We start from the raw sequence: 23,747 nt of genomic DNA on the forward strand, positions 1-23,747 counted from the left end.
GAAATTAAAATTATATGAATTACTACATTAAAAATCAAATATTCATCTGTTTGTTGAAATCATGCATAAAGAACAGATGTAACAAAAATATGAATATGATCTTGCTAAATGCATTATTTTACTTATGATTATTTTTTGATTAGACCAGCCTTGGAAATGTGTAGCTGCATCAGAATCATGTTAAATACTTCTCCTGTCAAAAGAATTTTACCATTTTGAACTCTGTTACTCAGGGCCATCTTAACTGTAGGGCCTGGGCAAAGCAATGTACTGGGGGCCCTATCCAATCATTCACGGGAATAAAACAAATAAATCATAACTCACCCCTCCTGCGGTCCCGCTCCCACATTCTTCAATACAGTGAATGGCTGTCAGCACTCTAATTGGTGGATAGCTACAGCCATACACCAATCAGCATGCTGACAGCTTTTTACTGTCTGGCTGCAGGCTGGAAGGCTGGTAAAAAAAAATGCTGCACTCTAATTGGTGGATAGCACCAGCCATCGACCCGACCAATCGGCATGTTGACAGCTATTAACTGTCTGGCTACAGGCAGAGAGGCAGGTGTTGAATGCTCGAAGGCCCCTAGAATCGTGGGGCACTGAGCAGCTTCCCAGTGTGCCTATATGTTAAGATGGCCCTGCTGTTAATGGCACTAGAGGGGGTGATGTGGGTACAATGTACTCTCCAGGACCTGTCTGGGGGCCCAGGGTACCAGGTAGGCACAGCCACAACCCCAAGAAGGCACAAGCCCGCTCGCTTCAGTGGTTCAGATCAGCAGGTAAAGAGGGCACCAGCATTTCTAAAAGGGCATGGCCAAGCTCACACACACTTGGACATGGCCCCTAGTACAAGGGTGTGATAGATCTCCCGGCAGCCCTGGACAGTATACTATAGAATTCAGCGAGATTCATTTAGATACACCTCAGCATTCTGGCAACAAGCACACATTCAGAGTTATAATAAATGTAAACACCATGCTTGCAAATCACTAATTAATTTTATTTAAAATTAATATTTCACAAAAACTTGACAGATCAATTACTAAAGATACAAAACAAAAGACGTAGCACACTGACCTTGCACAGCTTGCTCCAGTCTTTGGTACACTCTTGCCGATAGCCAGCGGTGAAAGCCCCCAGGTAGGCAATAACGCCAGCTGATACAAGGACATCTCCCGTCAGATTATCATACATGTTCTGAAGGGAGTCTGCAGCATTGGACCATCTATATAAGATCAAACAGAAAGGTAAGACAAGCAACAGGTGAAACCACTAATGGATCCATAAAAGAAAGTTCCCACTGATTACTACTGTAAGGTCCTGGGATACGGTGCCCAATAGCTTGTCTACCAAGACTAGAAGAAGAGACTATGGGCCTGATTCAGAAGCGTACTCAGTAGCTATATCAGCTGCCATTGGTACAGCTGGAGCGATAATATGCAAATTATATTCTCAGCCTTCCCCATGTGCGCCAGCGTGCGACAGAGTACAAGCGCTGAGATGCAATTATTAGTGCCCATGTACAGTGCAACTGCATTGGTGGTTTTGAGCAGTACACCATCAGCGCACCATAGCTCGCACCATTGCTTCCATCAACACTTGCAAACCCTATGGGCTCCTCAGTGTTTCCTTCTCAGATATGTTTAAACATGGCCTCTGTGGCTGTGGATCAGTTTTTGGGAATGCATCTGCGTTCACTAACATGCCTGTGACAGTCCCATAACAAGCCCATGAGATGGCCACTTCAGGCCACCACCCAACCACCACAGTTGTGCGACACAAGGTCTATTACAAACGACAATGCATGCAACATCTGTGTTTGCGTACACTCAGGGGAACGCATGCGCCATAGGAGTTTGCACATGCCACTGCACAAACATCGGCTATGTGTCCACCTCAGAGCCAAGCCTTATGAGAGGGTTAATCATTGGAGAACAGTTGATGGAAATTAGAGTAATAAAGATGCTACGTTGACATGTTTGTCCAAGGGAAAGACATCATCAACAGAATGGAAGACAGAGCACATATTCCTGAGGTAAGGTAAAACATACAAGCAACTATTAACCAGTTGCCTGCAAATCTCAATCTAGGGTGTGAACATCAAGTACAATGTATTAAGAATTTTACAATAATTTGGTAGCTATTCTCTAAATCAGAAGGAAAACTGAATGAGGAGACAAGATGCCCTTGAAATTGTGGTAAATAACAGGACCTGCACAAATGAGCAAGCACCAACACAAAGGAAGGAAGTTAGAGATTCTAACTTAACTCCAAGGGGGAGATTTATCAAAGCTTGGAGAGAGATAAAGTGGATGGAGATAAAGTACCAACCAATCAGCTCCCAACTGTCATGCTACAGGCCGTGTTTGAAAAATGACAACTAAGAGCTGATTGGATGGTACTTTATCTCTCTCCAATGCTTAGTACATAAACCCTTTAATCTCTCTCCACTTGATCTCTCTCCTAGCTTTGATAAATCTGCCCTGAGATTCTATAAATATGCTTTTCTCTCTGGGTTACGACCAGGGATTAGTTATAATGGCAGTAGTATCTTTATAGATAGTATAGATAAATTATAGTTCTGCGCATGAACAGTGCACCCACAATTGTAGTTGTACGCCATTGGGTTTGCGTACAACTATGAATCAGTCCCATAGTTACCTGCAATTATGTAGGATCTAAAGATAACTTAAGGAAAACCCTTCTGACAATGAAAGATTAAATTAAGAAAAACCGTCCCCTCTGACCTGTGCTTTTCTCCTCCGAGTCCTCCTATCAACTTCTCTGCTCGTTCTAGTTTCTTAGCGCATAAATCTACTTGAAATTCCAGACGAGCTTTTTCCTCTGTTTTCTCCCGAAACGTCTCCTCCAGGGCAGCCAGGCGATCCTCCACCTCTTTTAGCTCCGCCCTCTTCTGGTTTAGCACGGACATTGTTTCAGCCAATGACTGCTCTGCCTCTGCGAGTCGGGCTTTCTTGGGTGCAACCACCTGGACAATGGCACATATTGTATACAACATTTTCAGGAACATTGCCAATGGGAAATTACTAATTTGGCTATCCAGACAGATTTTAGAATAAAAGCGATGAACACATTATTTTACTACTAACAACGAAACTTCTTCCGCCACTTTCAAGTGATGTTACCGGTGAGTTGAGTTCTGATTATTGGTTCACTGCACACAATGCAAGCCATTGCTATGTGTAAATAGTAATTGCTATAAACAGATAACAGAAAACCATATGGAGATCTGTGACGGCGTAGGGTCAGTTTCATTGATGATGATGATGATTGATGATAGAGATTTCACCTTGGGGTGGCACAATCTCACTGTTAACTCCACATCACATCATTCTCAGCGGATCAGAGAAGCCACTTAAGACCCCTGTCTTAATATCATCCATCTCTGAATCAGTTGACAACTGGTACTTTGGTAAAAGTATGGGCTTTTCTGCACCTGATAAGCAGGTCCCAGACCTTTGCACTGGTTATAGGCTTATAGATATGTACAGTGTCGGACTGGGGCATGAAGGGCCCACCGGGGAAATGCAATGGTAGGGGCCCATTATTAGAGGCTTGTCTAACCATTAGTGCATGATCTGGGCCCCTTGATAAATAATATATTTGGTAAATACTGCCACTGCATGCATGATAATGTCCCAGATTAATAACAACAATGCACTGTAGAAAATATACCATATTCCTGTGCAGTATAATGTAACATATGCATAATGTATAATTGATAGGGTGGACCCACCAGGCAGTGGGGCCCACCGGTGGTTTCCCCTGTACCCCTATGGGCCAGTCCAAGCCTGGATATGTAGTATTAGGGCCGCTGACACTACTGGTGAGGTGCTGTGAGGGGGCATGGTCACAATTATGGGCAGGTATAAAACATAGGACTCTGTAAGGAAACATGTACAGTATCTTAACCAGGATTGTATTACCAGCAGAATGTGTATCATGTAGTATATGTGTCAGTAAGTAAAGGGAAGACTCGGAACCCGTCTGTCACTAGTACTGAGAGTGCCATTCTCTGCCAATACCTTTGCAACTCGGTCATAGACTTCCATAGCGAGAATCCACCGGCACAATCCCTCAGCTGCAGAGGAGGCTTTGGCTACTTTGACTGGGTCAAAGTCGGGATTAGTGATATATTCACTGCGGATCTTCTGCATTACGGACACCTGCAACAAGTATAGAAATTATATTGTACACTGAATGACAACATGTTTTACTGTTTATCTTTTCAATAAAACTTGTTTGTTTAATATAAGCGGCGGGTTGTAATGGAGTACGAGATCGCTGGAGGTGCAAGATGCCAGCTGATATCTCACATTCTTTTGAAAGGGGCAATCACTTAAAAGGCACGCTTTTGCCTTGTAAGTGATTGCCCCTTTAAAAAAAGGCAGAGATTGGGCAGCGTCCCGCACCTCCGGCGATCTGGAACTACATTACATCCTGCAGATAGTATTAGGAAAACGAACAAATTCCAATCTTATAAACACTTACTGGAATATTATCCTTGTCGTATTCCCGCAGGTCTTTTAGAAAATTCATGTCGCCCAGCACCTTTTTACTGGGTCCCCAGTAATCCAATATCTACAAAATATAAGTCATTCATTGTCCAACTCTTGCCTTATGTAAATATAAATCATGTTAATTATTACAAAAAAAACACAATTACCTTCTGTCCGGTCCCCGCCGGGTCATTTATTTTCTCTGCTTTGACTTCTTTCATGACGCAAACCGCTGCCATGACGAGTTTCACACCAGAAGGAGGGTTCTTCATGGTTTTTACAATGGTGACATCAGACGGCTAGCACAAGATATTTATCAGTTACAAGACGTGAAATCAAAGAGTTCTTATTCTGCCCACTCCATGGCCAGTGACATCACTAAGAGCCATGACTTCCGCACTGAGCTCTGCTCCATCGTATAACAAAATAACACTAGCCCACGAGCTACATGTTTAGTAGCTGAACTATATTCACATCCCTGTTATCCTCAGGTCGCCAAGCCCGAATACTACCTGAATATAACAATATGAAGCCAGTCTGGGGGACTGACTCTGAGGCAGGAGCACAGGCGCCACTATGGCGGTGCACACCGCACATGGGTGTTATCCTCGGAGGGGTGACACCAAAATGCTGGCTCCTCCTTAGTGACTGGGAGCCATGTGCTGCACTGTGACATTATCTGCAGCACCTGGCTCCCATCACCGAGCATGAGGCGGCAGTGCTGACCGCATAGCGGGGGAAAGGTAAAAGTCTAAGACTTGCATTTCCTGGTGATTTATTTGATAGCCTGAGAGCGAGCGATAGTCTTGAATAATCCCAAGAAGGCGGGGGCTGAGGGGGAGCTGGGGGGAAGGTGTATTAGTGGCCGGGTCTGTGATAGTGAAAAGAATGTCATCTCCATAGAGGGCAATCTTATGAGCATAGCTCTTTGCACATTTTAATTGTGCCCTACCAGCACTGCAACATGGTTTTCCCCAGTTGCACAGTTACAGATGTGTCCACCGTTATCTTGAGTAGCTTTCTGCGCCTAGTCACAACATGACTTATTAGCATAAACCCTTCATCTATTGTTCTCAACTGCAATACAATACAGAGAACAATACAGCAGGGGATTAAGTCTGACTGGCCAGTCACAGTTAATCCTATTAACCGTCAAGATAAATGTGGATACATCTGTACTTGTCATTTATTGCTGTACTCCCACCGTAGTAAAATACAGATCCGATGCTACCACTAGGCAACGTTAGTTAAGTGCCCAAAACACTGAGAGAGCGGTATAATGTCACTCGTTCAGTATCTTAATTGTCACCTAAGTGCCAACACACTGATTGCAAACCGCAACCATGAAGGGGTAACAGCTGGCACCTAAGTACCTGTGAAACTGCAACTGACGATCCCGACGCTGCCCCACAACACCTGCATGTGGCTTGAAGGGCTCCTGGAATGGTGCCCTGCAGCCAGCAGTGATACTGCATAGCTGCCCGGAGTGTCCATGGCACCCCGCAGCCTGTGGTGCTGCCCAGAGCATCTTTTGGACGCTTTGCGCAGAGCTTTCCTTACCATAGCTGGAGGCCACGCCCCCTAGGCTTGACATCATGATGTCACGGGTTTAGCGTTAGGGGCCAGCAAAGGTTGTTCTGCTGCCCTGTTACTGCGCTGGTCAGTTCTCCGTGTTTGTAATGGGGATGTGGCGCTAAGCTCTGATGCTGTGTGTCCCTGATGCTAGAATTTCAATATTAATCGGTTCTGCCTACATAAAGTCTACCTCCTCTCTCCATACGGGATTACTGAGCTGCCAGGAAACATGAGGGTATTTAATCACTCTGGCTTCACAGGTCACTATTTCAGTGTCATGCCTAATACATTTTTGCAGATCTCAATATTTATTTACAAAATCTGATGGTTAATGGAAGGCTAATTTTGTAATTAATCAAAGAAGGAATTTAATTAATCCTTATATATTCTAGAGCTGCTCAGTAGGCATGTGACTTTGATATTGTAATAATACCTTCAAAGTGTCCAAGGCAGACATGGCGGCCTCCAGGGCTGGGATGGCTTCCGCAAGTTCACTTTCACACTCATTTTTCAAGGCCTGGGCCTCACTAGCTTTCTGAGTGGCCACTTCTTCATCTACGCGGACCACTTTACTCTTTGCTTCCACCTCTGCTGACTCTTTTTCTATTATCTGTCCAAAGAAAAAGGAATAAAGATTCTCTAAACTACCAGAACAGAGAACCATTGCTCATGTATAACATCCAATTACTTTAGATCAGTGGTTCCCAAACTGGGTGCCGTGGCAACCTAGGGTGCCACAGGCCTTGATAGTCAAGTACTATCACAGGTTGATAGTCAAGGACCAAATCAAATAATTTAAGGTCAATGTGATAGGCAAAACCAGTGGTGGTGGCTGTCAATCATAAAATGTGTGGACAAACAGAAGTGTGACCCTATCCACCACCCCATAACTGACCCTACAGGATGACAGGTAAGTACAATTTACTTAATTTAATCATTTTTGCTGAATTTCTCAATAAGAAACTTTGGGCTTAGGGGTGCAGGAAAACAATGCTGACACTATAGGGTGCCGTGATTCAAGAAAGTTTGGGTACCACTGCTTTAGATATTCAAATGCAACCAATAATTCATTCTCCATAAAAGCTGGTGGTTCTCCCATGCAATAATATATCTGAGGGGTAGCCTCTGACATCCAGCCCTCAAATTCATATCGAAAAGTAGTGATGTTCCTCAGAGAAAGCATTAACTGACGCAATTTCTTAAAAAGAGTGGAAGTGAATGAGAATTAACTGGTTTAAATAGGAGAGTGAATTACAGTGCGTTAAGATTAAAATCAGCAATTTCTCCTTCTTTGTCTACAGACTGAAGCTGTAAACTGTGGTCCAGGAAACATGTAGCTTTTAGAGGAGTAGTATTTTTATATATCTCTTAAGGCCCGTACACACTGGTCGATATATCGGCCGTTCTCTTGAACGGCCGATATATCGCGGGACCGTCGGCTAGTATGTACGGCCGATACGTCTGTGAACTCCGTTGTTCACAGACGTATCGCGTCGGCCGCGCAGCACAGCCGACGGCCAATATATCTACCAATATATTGGCGCGTCGCTGTGTGTGTACGGGGTGGTCGGCCGACCGCCCCTACACATGCTGCGGCGGCCGGCGGTGATTGACAGCTGAACTGGGCGGGCGTGTGTACACGCCCGCCCAGTTCATGACGTCAGTCCCCGACAGATCGGGCAGTGTGTATGTACAGCACACTGCCCGATCCGTCCATAGATGGATCTGCAGATCAAATGATCTGCAGATATATCTATTAGTGTGTACCCACCTTTACAATTTTTTATTTATGGTTTTATATTTGTATTTTTACCTTACCCTGTGATTTGTTTACTATGTGTTAATAAATATTTATATATTTTAAACTGTTATATTTAGTCTACATGTTTAGATGTATCGAACATCAGACAGGACTCAGTACCGGCAAGTGCACGCAAATGGCAGGGGAGGGAGCTGGGGTCTAATGCAGCATGATCGGCACTGTTGATGTCGGCGGATGATGTCGCTGATGACATGCGGGGGCATGCATCGTCACCGTCATAGTACATACACACTAGAGGATATCATAAGCGATGTGTCGGAATCGGGCACTTCATCCACAATATTGTCTAGAGTGTACCCGGCATAAGTAAAGCAAATTATCAAGCAACTGGGCAAAATCATGTTGTACTACATGTGGGCAGATGTAACATGTGCAGAGAGAGTTAGATTTTGGTGGGGTGTGTTTAAACGGACATTTAAATTGCACATTTAAAAATAAAGCTAACAATTGCGGGCTACATGCAAAAACTGTCAGTATTTACCCTGCACAGAAAACATATAACCCACCCAAATCTAAATCTCTCTGTACATGTTATATTTGCTGCACCAGAATGTAATATGGATTTACTCAGTTGCTTGATAATTTGCTTTACTTACAAACATGAATTAGGCCCAGAGTTCATTATATCTGCTGAAACTGACATACACTCTTGCCTGCATTTTGTATCTATTCTTTGGGAAATCTGAGGAGCACATCCATCCAAAGGAGCTGACAGAAATCAATCATCAATATTGGGGGTCCTCAGTCCTTACACTACTGCATAGTCAACCATCGCCGCCCAGGATGAGCCCACCTTTCTGGTAGAATGGGCTTTTACCGATTTCGGTAACGGCAATCCTGTCGTAGAATGAGCCTGCTGAATCGTATTACAGATCCAGCGCGCAATAGTCTGCTTGGAAGCAGGAGCCCCAATCTTGTTGGGAGCCCACAGGACAAACAGAGCCTCTGTTTTCCTAATCTGCGCCATTCTGGCGACATAGATTTTCAAAGCTCTGACCACATCGAGAGACTTCGATTCCGCCAAGGCATCAGTAGCCACTGGCACCACAATTGGCTGGTTTACGTGAAATGAGGAAACCACTTTTGGTAGAAATTGCTGATGAGTTCTCAACTCCGCTCTATCAGCATGGAAGATTAAATAGGGGCTTTTGTGAGACAAAGCCGCCAACTCAGATACCCCAAAAGAAAAGATATAAATAGAGTGCGCTGTCAGCGGCAGCCTGTACAGGGAAGGTCAGTTCCCTTGGTTATATAAAAAAGGAAAGAAATGAGTACTGGCGCCGGCTGAAATTCAAAGATATATCAGACAACTGAATCAATAAGTAAAATGTAAATAATTACTTTTAATATACTTTCATGAAGGAGATTGTCCTACTCCTCAAGAATAATAACAATTGCTATAGCACAATAGAAATTTAAAATGCCACAAGTACCCTTCCAGACACAATGTCCACAGTCCCTGGCTAGGACATAAATCCACAGTTGCCCACAAGTTCATTAGGTTGTAAGTATATTTTACCAGACTTGTTTCCAGATGGGGTCCCTTAGGTATCCTGTGCAAATAGAAACCAAATAGCAGATGGGGACGAGTCCGAGTCTGTGAAAAACTTGTGTAGGAATTGAATTCAGTGGAGGCTGTTAGGTCCAATTATCGCCGGGATGTGGATGAAGGTTCTGGTATTTGTGGTTCTACAGGAAGAGTCCAACGCGTTTCGCTGGTCTGATGAGTGCCAGCTTCCTCAGGAGCATAACATTATTCATTGAAGAATCGACACTCTTGCCGGTTTCAGAATCTGTTTTACCATGTTCTGTATTTCCAGAGCCATTTCCACTGGAAGAAAAACTCTCTGTAATTCTGTATCCAGAATCATACCCAGGAACGACAGCCGTGTCGTCGGAACCAACTGGGATTTTGGCAAATTTAGGAGCCAACCATGATGTTACAGAATCGTCAGTGAGAACGCAACGTTTTTCAGCAATTGCTCCTTTTATCTCGCCTTTATGAGGCGATCGTCCAAGTACGGGATAATTGGATAATTGTGATTCCCTGCTTGCGCAGGAGAACCATCATTTCCGCCATAACCTTGGTGAAAATCCTCGGAGCCGTGGATAGACCAAACGGCAACGTCTAAAATTGGTAATGACTATCCTGAACAGCAAATCTCAGGTAAGCCTGATGTGGAGGATATATGGGGACATGCAAGTAGGCATCCTTTATGTCCACTGACACCATAAAATCCCCCTCCTCCAGACTGGAGATCACTGCTCGGAGAGATTCCATCTTGAATTTGAATTTTTTTAGAAAGAAATTGAGGGATTTTAGGTTCAGAATCGGTCTGACTGAGCCATCCGGCTTCGGGACCACGAACAGACTTGAATAAAAATCCTCCCCCTGTTGTGACTGGGGTACTGTGACAATGACTTGATTTTGACACAGCCTTTGTATTGCAGCGCATACTACCTCCCTTTCTGGAAGAGAAGCTGGCAGGGCCGATTTGAAAAATCGGTGAGGGGGCATGTCTTGAAACTCTAATTTGTACCCTTGGGTTACTATTTCTAATATCCAAGGATCCAGGGCCGAGTGAACCCAGACCTGGCTGAAGAGTTTGAGACGTGCCCCCACCGGTGCTGACTCCCGCAGAGGAGCCCCAGCGTCATGCGGTGGATTTGGTAGAAGCCGGAGAGGACTTCTGTTCTTGGGAACTTGCCACAGCCTGTGACCTTTTTCCCTTTTCTCTTCCTCTCGCAGCAAGGAAAGAGGACCCTCGTCCTTTTTTGTATTTACTGGGCCGAAAGGACTGCATCTGATAGTGGTGCATTTTCTTTTGTTGTGCAGGAACATAAGGTAAAAATGACGACTTACCCGCGGTAGCCGTAGATACCAGGTCAGTGAGGCCGTCACCAAACAAAACACTACCAATAAACGGTAGAGACTCCATAGTCTTCTTAGAGTCAGTATCAGCATTCCATTGATGAATCCACAATGCTCTCCTAGCCGAGACCGCCATGGCATTGGCCCTAGATTCCAAAAGGCCAATATCCCTTGCAGCTTCTTTTAAATATGCTGCAGCGTCCCTGATATGACCCAGAGTCAAAAGCACGCTATCCCTGTCCAGGGTATCTATCTCAGATGACAAGTTATCTGCCCACTTTTCAATAGCGCTACTCACCCATGCCGAAGCAACGGCAGGCCTGAGTAGTGACCCTGTAGTGACATAAATGGATTTTAGTGTATTTTCCTGCTTACGATCCGCAGGATCCTTTAGGGCTGCCGTGTCAGGAGACGGAAGCGCAACCTTTTTGGATAGACGCGATAGAGCTTTGTCCACTGTGGGGGATGACTCACACTTTTCCCTGTCCCCAGAGGGGAACGGATATGCCACTGGAATTCTTTTGGGAACCTGTATCTTCTTGTCAGGATTTTCCCAAGCCTTTTCAAAAAGAGCGTTCAGTTCATGAGAGGGAGGAAACGTTACCTCAGGTTTCTTTCCTTTAAACATACATACCCTTGTATCAGGAACAGCAGGGTCATCCGTGATATGTAATACGTCTTTTATCGCCACAATCATGTACTGAATGCTCTTAGCCAGTTTAGGATTCAATCTGGCATCACTATAGTCGACACTGGAATCAGAGTCCGTTTCGGTATCTGTATCTGCTATCTGGGTAAATGCACGTTTCTGTGACCCCGAAGGGGTCTGAGCTTGCGACAATACATCCTCCATGGATTTCCTCCATGTTTGGTTCTTAGACTCAGATTTATCTAATCTCTTAGTCAACCGAGCCACATTTGCATTCAAAACACTCAACATATTTACCCAATCAGCCATCGGCGGTGCCGACACGGTCACTCCCACAGCCTTTTCTGTCCCCACTCCAGCCTCCTCCTGGGAAGAGCACTCAGCCTCAGACATGTCGACACACGCGTACCGACACCCACAACCACACTGGGGCTATAGGAGACAGACCCACAGCAAAGCCTGTTAGAGAAACACAGAGGGAGTTCTGCCAGCTCACAACCCAGCGCCTATCCCGGTTCTGAAGCGAGTAATATACTGCCCAGACCTGTTAGCGCTTTTAAATTCAATAAAATAGCACCAAATCACTTGTGCCCCCCCCCCCCACCCCCCTGTTTTGCACCCTGTTACTTGTACAGTAGTGTGGGAGGCAAGGCTCAGCGTCTCTGCAGCTGTGAAGAGAAAATGGCGCTGGTCAGAGCTGTGAGGGCTAAGCCACGCCCCCTTAATGGCGCGCTTCAGTCCCGCTTATTTTTACATATTTATACTGGCGGGGGTCTTTATTTAGTGCCCAGGCACTGTATACACTTGTGCCAGTCGCTATTTGAGGTTTTATGCTGCCCTGGGCGCCCCCCCTGCGCCCTGCACCCTGCAGTGCCGTTTTGAGTGTGAGAGCATGGCGCGCAGCGCGCCCGCTGCGCGGTACCTCAAAAGCCGTCACTGAAATCTTCTGCCGTCTCTGAAGTCTTCTGATCTTCTTCTACTCACCCGGCTTCTGACTTCTGGCTCTGCAAGGAGGTTGACGGCGTGGGGCCGGGAACAAGCATCTAGGCATACCTAGCGATCAGACCCTCTGACGCTAATGGTGTCCAGTAGCCTAAGAAGCAGAGCCTTGAAACTCACAAAAGTAGGTCTGCTTTTCTCCTCTCAGTCCCACGAGGCAGGGAGCCTGTTGCCAGCAGGTCTCCCTGAAAATAATAAACCTAACAAAAAGTCTTTTTTTTGAGAAACTCTGGAGAGCTCCTCAGTGTGCATCTAGTCTCATTGGGCACAGAATCTATCTGGAGTCTGGAGGAGGGGCATAGAGGGAGGAGCCAGTTCACACCCCTTTTAAAGTCTTAAAGTGCCCATGTCTCCTGCGGATCCCATCTATACCCCATGGTTCTTGAAGCATCCCCAGCATCCTCTAGGACGTATAAGAGAAATAATAGAAAGAATTTACCTTTTAAAATACTGGCGCTTTACATCGCTGAAATCCCAGTACTGTCTGTATCTAGCAGGCTATTACATTTTCCCCTGTATGCACTGTTTTTAGGATTAGGTTGGTTATCTCCTATTAGTCCTGATTGCATCTTCTGTTCCTCCACCACCGTTTCCTTTTTGGTGAAAGCTAACAAATACTGAGCATTTTTTTTTAAAGCCACCTGAAGCTTTGCCTATGCCCATGGTGATGCTGTCACCATGGCACTATCCACACAAAACAATATAGCATGGCTTATTGAGGAAAGGGTAACATCAACTTGCCCGGGCTACCCTCCTGACTTCTCACCCTCTCATATTCAGCATATTACTATAAAGATATCAGGTGCATTCAGTTACATTCCTAAGAGTACACATAAAACCTGCACAATAGGCACCAACTGAAGCAGTGACAGCATCTCAGTATCTGATCTCTTCTTCTGTTGAGGATCACATTGTGAATAAAGTATCTCCAATCCATGGAAACACCAGCATTATACTGAACAGTCCAACAGAAAGTTCTTTTTCCAAATATATGGGTGTTTTTTACGTTAACTTGAACAGCATTTTGTGCAGTCACCTTCATCATGTTGGCATTTTCTACTTTGGCTTCTTCCAATTTTGGCTGTAAGTTAACCAGCTCCTTCTTCATCTCCCCAACCTAAATGAACCACAATGATTAATAACCAGCACGAAAAGAGGGGAGGACTGACAAGGAGGGAAGCCAATGAGAACTGGCAGTGAGAAAAGGGTGGGACTTCATTATGTTCTGTAATAACTGTACCGCGCAATGCAGTGAATATAGGTAGTTGGGTTACTGTGTCTCACTAGTCCATGCCCAAACTGTGTTTTATTATTCAGTAAGCACCTGATGTCAGTATTATTTTCATTTTTTTGTAAGGGGCCACGGTGCTGGACAGTGAGGAAAACAGTACAACATAAACAGGGACATACAAGGTAGAGAAAATAAATGCAGACATGAAAACAATAAGGAAGGCCAAGCTTGTAGGAGAGTTCACACTGGAAGAGGACATATGTGAACTCGAGGAGCAAATGTGGCTAAGAGTGGAGATTGGGACAGTTACGGTGTTAATTAGTGTGGGTAGTATAGATGGGAATAGGGTAAGATGTAATTAAGAGATGGGTTTCCAGAGAACACTTAAACATTTAAAAGCTGAGGAAGAGTCTGATTGAGTGTTGTCGGGAATTCCATTAGTGGGTAGCGGCACTGGAGAGTAAGAGGTGGTTACCAGAAGTGAGGCACAGAGCAGAGGTAGGTTGTAGCATTTTGATATAATGTTTGTGAAGTATGAAGGGGGGTGTTTTGAGGGCTTTGTAGGTAAGAATATGATTCTAGAGCCTATGGGACTAATTCAGACCTGATCGGTGCTGTGCGTTTTTGCACAGCAGCCAATCAGGTCTGAACTTTGCATGCGCCAGCGCATGCCAGACAGCCGAAGGCTGTCTCAGCCCTGCGATCACCTCTGCCTGATTGACAGGCAGAGGCGGTCGCCGGGTGGGCCGGCGGCGTTTGGCCGCCGTTTTAGGGGCGAGGTCTGGGCAACGCAGGCATGCCCGGACCGTGCGGGGGGTGGGCCGTGGCAGCTGCGTGACATCACACGCAGCCGCTGCGACCCTCACAGCGACGAGTAGCTCCCTGTCAGCGTGTAGGAACTGCGCTGGCAGGGAGCTGCTCTTAAAGTACAAAAGCATTGCCGCTGCGCGATGCTTTTGTACTTGTGCGGGGGAAGGGGGGGGGGGGGATAGGGCCTGACATGCTAGTCGTCCCCATGCATGTCTGTGTGACTGATCGTAGACGTGCTAAATTTAGCACATCTACGATCAGGTCTGAATTATACTCTATGGGTAGTCAGCGTAGATGTTTTTCAAAGTGGCGTGGCGGACGGGGAGCAGTGAGAGAGGAAGATAGCCCACATACTTGTAGCACCTTCCACCTCACCCAAACACTGGCACAGAAACATAAAAACAAATGGGTATTATAATCCAAAGGCAATATTCTTACTAACATTCTGTGTGAATTAGTAACAACAACAAATCATGTTCCATCTATCTCTCCTGTCCTATAGTGCTCCTCAGTGTTATCCTTCTTACACTGATACTGTGGCATGGCTTTGTACATATATAATGCTAACCTGTGATTCAGCAAAGGCCAGTTTATCTAAGCCGTTTGTGTATCTCTTTTTTGCTTTCATCACTGTGTCACGCTTCTGAGACAACAGTTGTCGGAAGGCTGCAATCAGCTCCAAGTAAGACGTAGGAGTGACGTAGTTGTGTCTCCCCAGCTCTCTCAGAAACCTGTACATAGTAAGGGGATAATGCAGAAACTATTAGGGAGATGGAATAGAATTACAGTATGTATCTCATGTAGGTTTTATGTAGTACTTTACACAGAAAGTTTCCGGCAAAGATTACCAACTTCACACATACGTCAAATGGGATGCGGTCATGTGACTGCCGGTCACAATACCGATGCCGGAATCCTGCACATGTCGACCGACAGGGACTATTTTCCCACTTGAGCTTCGTTGCATTCGCAAGGGGCTACATTTACTAAGTGTCACTTTTTAGAATTGCTGATTATTGCTGGTTATTGAAAACCCCATATTTCCGAAAGGCAAAACCCCCATAAATCACATTGCTGTCCATATTTATTTTTTTACAGGTGAATTGAAACCACCAAATATTAGAGGTAGTGGAAGACCACTGCCAATCCCACACAAGCTAAATTAGGTGGTTGTGACAGGGAGACAGCTCAGAAAGTATGCTGTGTGAGCCATCTAGTAATTGTGAAAGAGAGCACAGTTTCTGAAGGGTTACCCACAAATATTAAAGATTCCCAAATATAACATGGAGAGCCCGCAGGTCCCTCTATTTCCAACAACATTTCTGACAGCAGAAGCAAACCCCCCAAAAACCTATAGGGGCAGCTAGACTGTCGGATTTTCCAGCTCTAGAGTTTGGGCACGACAGCTAACGCTAGCTACACTTGGCAGAAATTACTGGAAGTGGGTTTCCTTAAAAACCTCCCAGCAATGGCCGTCACACATGCATGGTCAGCTGACCAGACATGCACAGTAATGCTGTGGGGCCCTGAAGGAGAAGTGAGGTGTTCACATTAGCGATCACTTTACTTCTTGCACATCGCAAGGACGAGCTCCCCCTGCTCCCGTGTGTGATTAATGATGCACCTGGGCAATCCAGAATTTCTTATTGGAACAAATAGCAGTGATAACGAATTATAATTATAGGGGCATATGTAATAGGGTTCGAGTCTGCCGGAGATATGGGATGCCAACCGATCTTGGATGGTCTTTTTAAAGCGGCAATCATTTACAATGCAAAACCAAGATAGATAGATAGATAGATAGATAGATAGATAGATAGATAGATAGATAGATAGATAATATTACTTTCAAGCACTGCTAGGGTGCCTACACAACAAGCCAGCAATACATTACATCACCATGATTTGTCAGGTACTGTAAGAAGGGAAATTATCTAGAATACTAGAAATAGGTGAATTACTTGTCTGACAGCACTATGGCTGATGTGTGGAAGTATTTACAGATGGGAACCACTTCCTCATGCTCCGTACTGGTCAATTCCAGGGTTTCCAGGAACTTTACTGCCACCCTCTCAAGGGCATCCTCTGGCCAAGGCTAGAGAGAGTCATAAGAAAATCACAGTCACCTATAAGTGGTGTAATAGCCGCTTTCAGAAATCACTGGTAACCATAACTCATGTGCTTGGTATAACATTGCATTAGGTGTGGTACACAACTAGTCCAAGATGTGGCACTGTGTAGAAGACAGACTATGACATGTATCTGTAAAATATTATACAACAGAGTGATGGGTTCTCTGAGGAACTACATTAATTTTTAGAGTGCCATACATAGCCCACCGATTGATCATTTGGGCAGCCACATTTACTAATTTTTAACTTAATTTATTTTAATGAGTCAAAAATAATACTAAAATGTACATTTTCAAGTTTACATGTTATGATACATATTGGGGAATGCCACGTCTTCATGGGGGTGTATATTACTTCTGACGTGCTAGGTTTCAACCAACCCCCGCCCCTAAAAGTACCAAAGTATTGCCATGCATGATGCACCAGTGACAGATACACACAGTAGGCGGCACACACATCTTTACATTCCCGGCAGAGGGAACAAAAGTCCTGGCTACAACAATGGTAGGAGAGTCCACTAAAACCTTTGATATATATACAGGTTGAGTATCCCTTATCCAAAATGCTTGGGACCAGAGGTATTTTGGATATCGGATTTTTCCGTATTTTGGAATAATTGCATACCATAATGAGATATCATGGTGATGGGACCTAAATCTAAGCACAGAATGCATTTATGTTTCATATACACCTTATACACACAGCCTGAAGGTCATTTTAGCCAATATTTTTTATAACTTTGTACATTAAACAAAGTGTGTCTACATTCACACAATTCATTTATGTTTCATATACACCTTATATACACAGCCTGAAGGACATTTAATACAATATTTTTAATAACTTTGTGTATTAAACATAGTTTGTGTACTTTGAGCCATCAAAAAACAAAGGTTTCACTATCTCACTCAAAAAAGTCCGTATTTCGGAATATTTGGATATGGGATACTCAACCTGTATTAGTACCATACAGTGGTTTTTCTGACTTTTTAAGTAAAACCTATGAGTTTAGTATGGTAAGGTGCAATGTAAGAACTTCTATGATAGATCCTCAGAAAAAAACATGAGGTACATCTATTTCTCTATTGGCAAATACTATAAGGATAAAGTCTCTATGTCCATACAGTATTATAAATCCAAGGGCTGTCACCAAATATACATTGCCACTAAGTTGTTCTGATATCGGTTCAGTGTCTTCCCCTGAGTTCTCACAACATACCTGGAACCAGTCAATAGTACAGCAGTTGATTAATGATGGGAACTGTCGCAGTCGGTTGCGAAATGCGTCTCCAATGGGGCTGAAGGCAACCACAATATGAAGATTCTCTCTACAGCGAGTCACAAAGAAAGCAAATAGCGCCAGAGGGCTAAGCTCAACGTTCTTATTCCCAGCTTGGGCGGCCGGGCGGACGCCCTGTAATTAAAGGAGGAAATCATCAAAGAATCATTAGCTATATACTGTACAAATACACAGAGAGTCCTGATGTACTCCCTGTAACCAAAGGTGGACCTCAGCAATGAAGTATTAGATGTAAACCGAACCAGCACACAGGGTGGCCACCGGTAATTACATGTAAATAATGGTGGACCTCATCAAAAATATACTGAACAAGTACACAGTAGATGTAATAAAGTAGTAGCTATACCAGACTGGGCAGGGTGGTAATAAAGTTGGGTTTCCTGTCCTGCCCAAACTGCACAAAGGGGCAGATGTATTAAGCCTGGAGAAGGGATAAAGAAGTGATAAAGCGGTGATAAACGCAAGGTGATAACGCACCAGACAATCAGCTCCTAACTGTAATTTTTCAAATCCGTAATGATTGGCTGCTGCGTTATCACCTTGCACTTATCACTGCTTTATCACTTCTTTATCCCTTCTCCAGGTTAATACATCTGCCCCAATGTCCTGTAATCCTGCACAATACATAAAAACAAGACTCGCATAAAACACCTTTCTGATTACTTGTGCAGTTCCATTTCCTTATTGGCTCTCGTGAATAAAAGACTAAAGAAATGGAATTAATCCCATAATGACTAGATTGTATAGTAATACAAATAGACACATTCTTGTCCAGTTACCTCCATAATTTCCTGCTTTTCGTCTACAGCAAAGAGATTAGGGACTTCTCCGGTGTTAAGGAGACTGTCCACGTCCTCCAGAAAAGCCTCCTGTTTGATCTGTGTGTCTGTGATGAGAAAGATAGTCTTCTGTCCTTTCACTCCGGCACTCCTCAGGAGACTCTGGAATGAGTGGATACTGAGAATTATTATAACAATATTACCACGAGCTGCATACACCTCTGCAACCAATAATCTGTTTGGTGCATTATTATAACCGTAAACTGTCGTTCTGGTCTCTACCTCATCTCTAACAATACAATGGATCCCCCAAAGCCCAGTCTAATTTTCTCTTACGTTCTAGTGGATACTGGGGATATGTACTTTAGTACCATGGGGTATAAATCAGTTCCACTGGAGCCTGGCACTTTAAAACCTTTAGTGTGTGTATGTGTGTGCTGGCTCCTCCCCTCTATACCCCTCCTACCACTCAGTTTAGAAAAATGTGCCCAAGGACCCGGGTGCATTTCTCTGGAGCTCCAGGGAGTTTCCTTTACTTGTTATTTTAGTTTATAATTTTCAGGTAGTACTGGTTGGCAACCAGTCCACCTGCTTCGTGGGACTTAGAGGGGTGACCGAACCAACCTCCTGAGGGTTAATGGTTCGTAATCCCAGTTGACAGGACACTGAGCTCCTGAGGTGCTGTTCACACACAGCTAGCCGCCACCCTCTAACAGATGCCGAAGATCGATAAGTGCAGTGAGTGTTAACACCGGGGTCTGGGTTAGCAGGTCCCCGGTGCGGTTTTGGCGGCATGTCACACGGCAGTCACGGGCCACGAGCTGCAGTGCCCGCCACGGACCAGACTGGCTCAGGGCTCATGCCCCGCAGTGCTCACTGTCCATTAGGGCTTGTGTGGACTGTTATATATATTTATGTGTTTTAACATGACCAGTATAAAAATGTAGGGACCACGCGCCATTGCATGGGGTGGGGCTTCCCGAAGGGGACCAGAGGCAGGAAGGCGCCATTTCCTGCTGCTGCGGATCATCAAGGCTGCATGTGCGCTGCTCCTCCAGGGAACCACGCTGTTACAGACTCTGTACTGCTACCAGGGGGACATAGCAGGGGGGTCGCACACTAGCGGTAGCGCCACTGCACTTCTATCAGGTTGTACACATAGGGGGTCATTCCGAGTTGTTCGCTCGTTATTTTTTTCTCGCAACGGAGCGATTAGTCGCTAATGCGCATGCGCAATGTCCGCAGTGCGACTGCGCCAAGTAAATTTGCTATGCAGTTAGGTATTTTACTCACGGCATTACGAGGTTTTTTCTTCGTTCTGGTGATCGTAATGTGATTGACAGGAAGTGGGTGTTTCTGGGCGGAAACTGGCCGTTTTATGTGAGTGTGTGAAAAAACGCTACCGTTTCTGGGAAAAACGCGGGAGTGGCTGGAGAAACGGAGGAGTGTCTGGGTGAACGCTGGGTGTGTTTGTGACGTCAAACCAGGAACGAAACTGACTGAACTGATCGCAGTTGCCGAGTAAGTGTGGAGCTACTCAGAAACTGCTAAGAAGTGTCTATTCGCAATTCTGCTAATCTTTCGTTCGCAATTTTGATAAGCTAAGATTCACTCCCAGTAGGCAGCGGCTTAGCGTGTGCAAAGCTGCTAAAAGCAGCTTGCGAGCGAACAACTCGGAATGACCCCCATAATTTCACACTCTGTGCTACTGTGTTTTGTGTGCTGATCTCCGTTCCTCAGTGTCACTCCAGGGGATCTCTAGTGTCTGTGTGGAGGTGTTTTAGCGAGCTGCGCTGTATTACAGTTACAGTTGTAAAAATATGTCGGGGGTCTCTCATGTGTGAACAGTGCTCCTTATCTCCACAGGGACACAGTTCACAGGCACCTGGCTGGTTAGATAATTTTAAAAGCATGATTCAGAATGTAAATTCAGATTAGCAGATTTGGATTTTGGTACCTACCGGTAAATCCTTTTCTCCTAGTCCGTAGAGGATGCTGGGGACTCCAAAAGGACCATGGGGTATAGATGGGATCCGCAGGAGCTTGGGAACACTGAAAAGACTTAAACTGGGTGTGAACTGGCTCCTCCCTCTATGCCCCTCCTCCAGACCTCAGTTATAGGAACTGTGCCCAGGAGAGACGGACATTTCGAGGAAAGGATTTTTGTTTAAACAAAGGGCGAGAAACATACCAGCCCACACCACAACATACCATACAACTGGATTAGTATAAAACCAGATAACCGTATGAATTAACAACAGCAACATGATGAATAAACTAACACACAACCCATGTGGAAACAAATACAACCAGTAATACTACAACTGCAAGTAACAGTCCGCACTGGGATGGGCGCCCAGCATCCTCTACGGACTAGGAGAAAAGGATTTACCGGTAGGTACCAAAATCCTATTTTCTCTTACGTCCTAGAGGATGCTGGGGACTCCAAAAGGACCATGGGGTTTATACCAAAGCTCCAGACCGGGCGGGAGAGTGCGGACGACTCTGCAGCACCGACTGAGCAAACACAAGGTCCTCATCAGCCAGGGTATCAAACTTATAGAACTTAGCAAAAGTGTTTGAACCCGACCAAGTAGCTGCTCGGCAAAGCTGTAAGGCCGAGACGCCTCGGGCAGCCGCCCAAGATGAGCCCACTTTCCTGGTAGAATGAGCTTTTACTGACATCAGCACTGGTAGCTCGGCCGAAGAATGAGCCTGCTGAATCGTACTACAAATCCAGCGTGCAATAGTCTGTTTTGAAGCAGGATGACCAATCTTGTTGGAAGCATACAGGACAAACAGCGCCTCAGTTTTCCTGGCAACAGCCGTTCTGGTGACGTAGATCTTCAAAGCTCTCACAACATCCAGAGACTTTGGAACCGCCAACGCATCCGTAGCCACCGGCACCACAATAGGCTGGTTAATATGAAATGAAGAAACCACCTTCGGCAGAAATTGTTGACGAGTCCTCAATTCCGCCCTATCCGAATGAAAAATCAAGTACGAGCTCTTATGAGATAAGGCCGCCAACTCTGACACTCACCTGGCAGACGCCAGCGCCAACAGCAGGACTACCTTCCAAGTGAGAAATTTCAACTCAACCTTACCCAAAGGTTCAAACCAGGAAGACATAAGAAACTGTAAGACCACATCAAGATCCCATGGAGCTACCGGAGGCACGAACGGAGGATTGATATGCATTACTCCCTTCACAAAAGTCTGCACCTCTGGGAGGACAGCTAATTCTTTTTGAAAGAAAATAGACAAAGCCGAAATCTGTACTTTGATGGAGCCTAATTTCAGGCCTGCATCTACACCTGCCTGCAAAAAGTGGAGAAAGCGACCCAAGTGAAAATCTTCCGCAGGAGCCATTTTAGACTCACACCAGGAAACATACTTTTTCCAAATACGGTGATAATGTTTCGCCATAACCTCCTTCCTAGCCTTAAGGAGAGTGGGAATGACCTCCCCGGGAATACCTTTACGAGCTAAGATCTGGCGCTCAACTTCCATGCCGTCAAACGCAGCCGCGGTAAGTCTGGAAACACGCATGGACCCTGCAACAACAGGTCCTCTCGTAGAGGAAGCGGCCAAGGATCTTCCACCAGTAATTCCTGAAGATCCGGGTACCAGGCCCTTCTTGGCCAATCTGGAAAGACGAGAATCGCCTGAACCCGTGCTCGTCGAATGATCCCCAGTACCTTTGGAATGAGAGGAAGTGGAGGGAACACATACACCGACTGGAACACCCACGGAGACACCAGGGCGTCCACTGCACTGGCTTGGGGGTCCCTTGACCTGGAACAATACTTCGGGAGCTTCTTGTTGAGACGAGACGCCATCATGTCGATCAACGGAATTCCCCACGCTTTGTCACCTCTGCAAATACCTCTTGGTGAAGAGCCCACTCTCCCGGATGGAGATCGTGTCTGCTGAGGAAATCTGCTTCCCAGTTGTCCACTCCCGGTAGGAAGGCCGCTGACAGGGCGCTCACATGTTGTTCCGCTCAATGAAGGATTCTTGCGGCCTCCGCCATTGCCGCTCTGCTCCTTGTTCTGCCTTGACGGTTTATATGTGCCACCGCTGTGATGTTGTCTGACTGTACCAGGACAGGTCGACCCTGAAGAAGGTTTCTTGCTTGTTGCAGGCCGTTGTAAATGGCTCTTAACTCGAGAACATTTATGTGGAGACAAGCTTCCTGGAGCGACCATTTACCCTGGAAGCTTCTTCCTTGGGTGACTGCGCCTCAGCCCCGGAGACTTGCATCTGTTGTCAGGAGTACCCAATCCTGGATACCGAACCGGCGTCCCCCTAGGAGGTGAGAACTTTGTAGCCACCACAGGAGAGAAATTCTGGCTCTGGGAGATAGACTTATCTTCCGGTGCATGTGCAGGTGAGACCCGGACCATTTGCTCAGCAAGTCCCACTGAAACACCCGGGCATGAAACCTGCCGAACGGAATTGCTTCGTACGCCGCAACCATCTTCCCCAGAACCCGAGTACAGTGATGGATTGACACACTCGTTGGCCTCAGAAGTTCCCTGACCATCGTCTGTAGTTCCAGAGCTTTTTCTTCCGGAAGAAATACTCTCCGTAATTCCGTGTCCAGAATCATGCCCAGAAAAGGCAGCCGAGTGGTCGGAATCAACTGAGATTTTGGCAAATTGAGCACCCAACCGTGCTGTCGCAGAACCGACAGCGACAAATTTACACTTCTCAGTAACCGTTCCCTGGACCTCGCCTTTATCAGGAGATCGTCCAAGTACGGGATAATTGTAACCCCTTGCTTGCGAAGGAGAACCATCATTTCTGCCATGACCTTGGTGAAAATCCTCGGGGCCGTGGAAAGCCCAAACGGCAACGTCTGAAATTGGTAATGTGAATCCTGTATCGCAAACCTGAGGAAGGCCTGATGCGAAGGATATATTGGGACGTGTAAGTAGGCATCCTTTATGTCGACTGACGCCATAAACCCCCCCCCCCTTCCAGGATGGCAATCACCGCTCGAAGAGATTCCATCTTGAACTTGAAAACTTTCAAGTATGGATTGAGGGAT

General features: G+C 45.5%; 1 protein-coding gene across 1 annotated transcript in view; it reads right to left on the reverse strand.

Moving 5' to 3' along the window:
- DNAH12 (dynein axonemal heavy chain 12) overlaps positions 1-23,747 on the reverse strand; it is a 320,238-nt gene that overhangs the window by 88,483 nt on the left and 208,008 nt on the right. The window contains exons 44-54 of the mRNA XM_063940858.1: positions 18,692-18,853; positions 17,832-18,026; positions 16,442-16,575; positions 15,049-15,211; positions 13,476-13,556; positions 6,531-6,707; positions 4,690-4,821; positions 4,515-4,604; positions 4,049-4,189; positions 2,750-2,991; positions 1,080-1,227 (exon numbers count right to left, since the gene is read on the reverse strand). Coding sequence (XP_063796928.1) covers positions 1,080-1,227; positions 2,750-2,991; positions 4,049-4,189; positions 4,515-4,604; positions 4,690-4,821; positions 6,531-6,707; positions 13,476-13,556; positions 15,049-15,211; positions 16,442-16,575; positions 17,832-18,026; positions 18,692-18,853 — 1,665 coding nt within the window. The remainder of the gene's footprint in view (positions 1-1,079; positions 1,228-2,749; positions 2,992-4,048; positions 4,190-4,514; positions 4,605-4,689; positions 4,822-6,530; positions 6,708-13,475; positions 13,557-15,048; positions 15,212-16,441; positions 16,576-17,831; positions 18,027-18,691; positions 18,854-23,747) is intronic.

The sequence above is a fragment of the Pseudophryne corroboree genome, chromosome 9, assembly GCF_028390025.1.
Source record: "Pseudophryne corroboree isolate aPseCor3 chromosome 9, aPseCor3.hap2, whole genome shotgun sequence".
NCBI classification, from domain to species: domain Eukaryota; kingdom Metazoa; phylum Chordata; class Amphibia; order Anura; family Myobatrachidae; genus Pseudophryne; species Pseudophryne corroboree.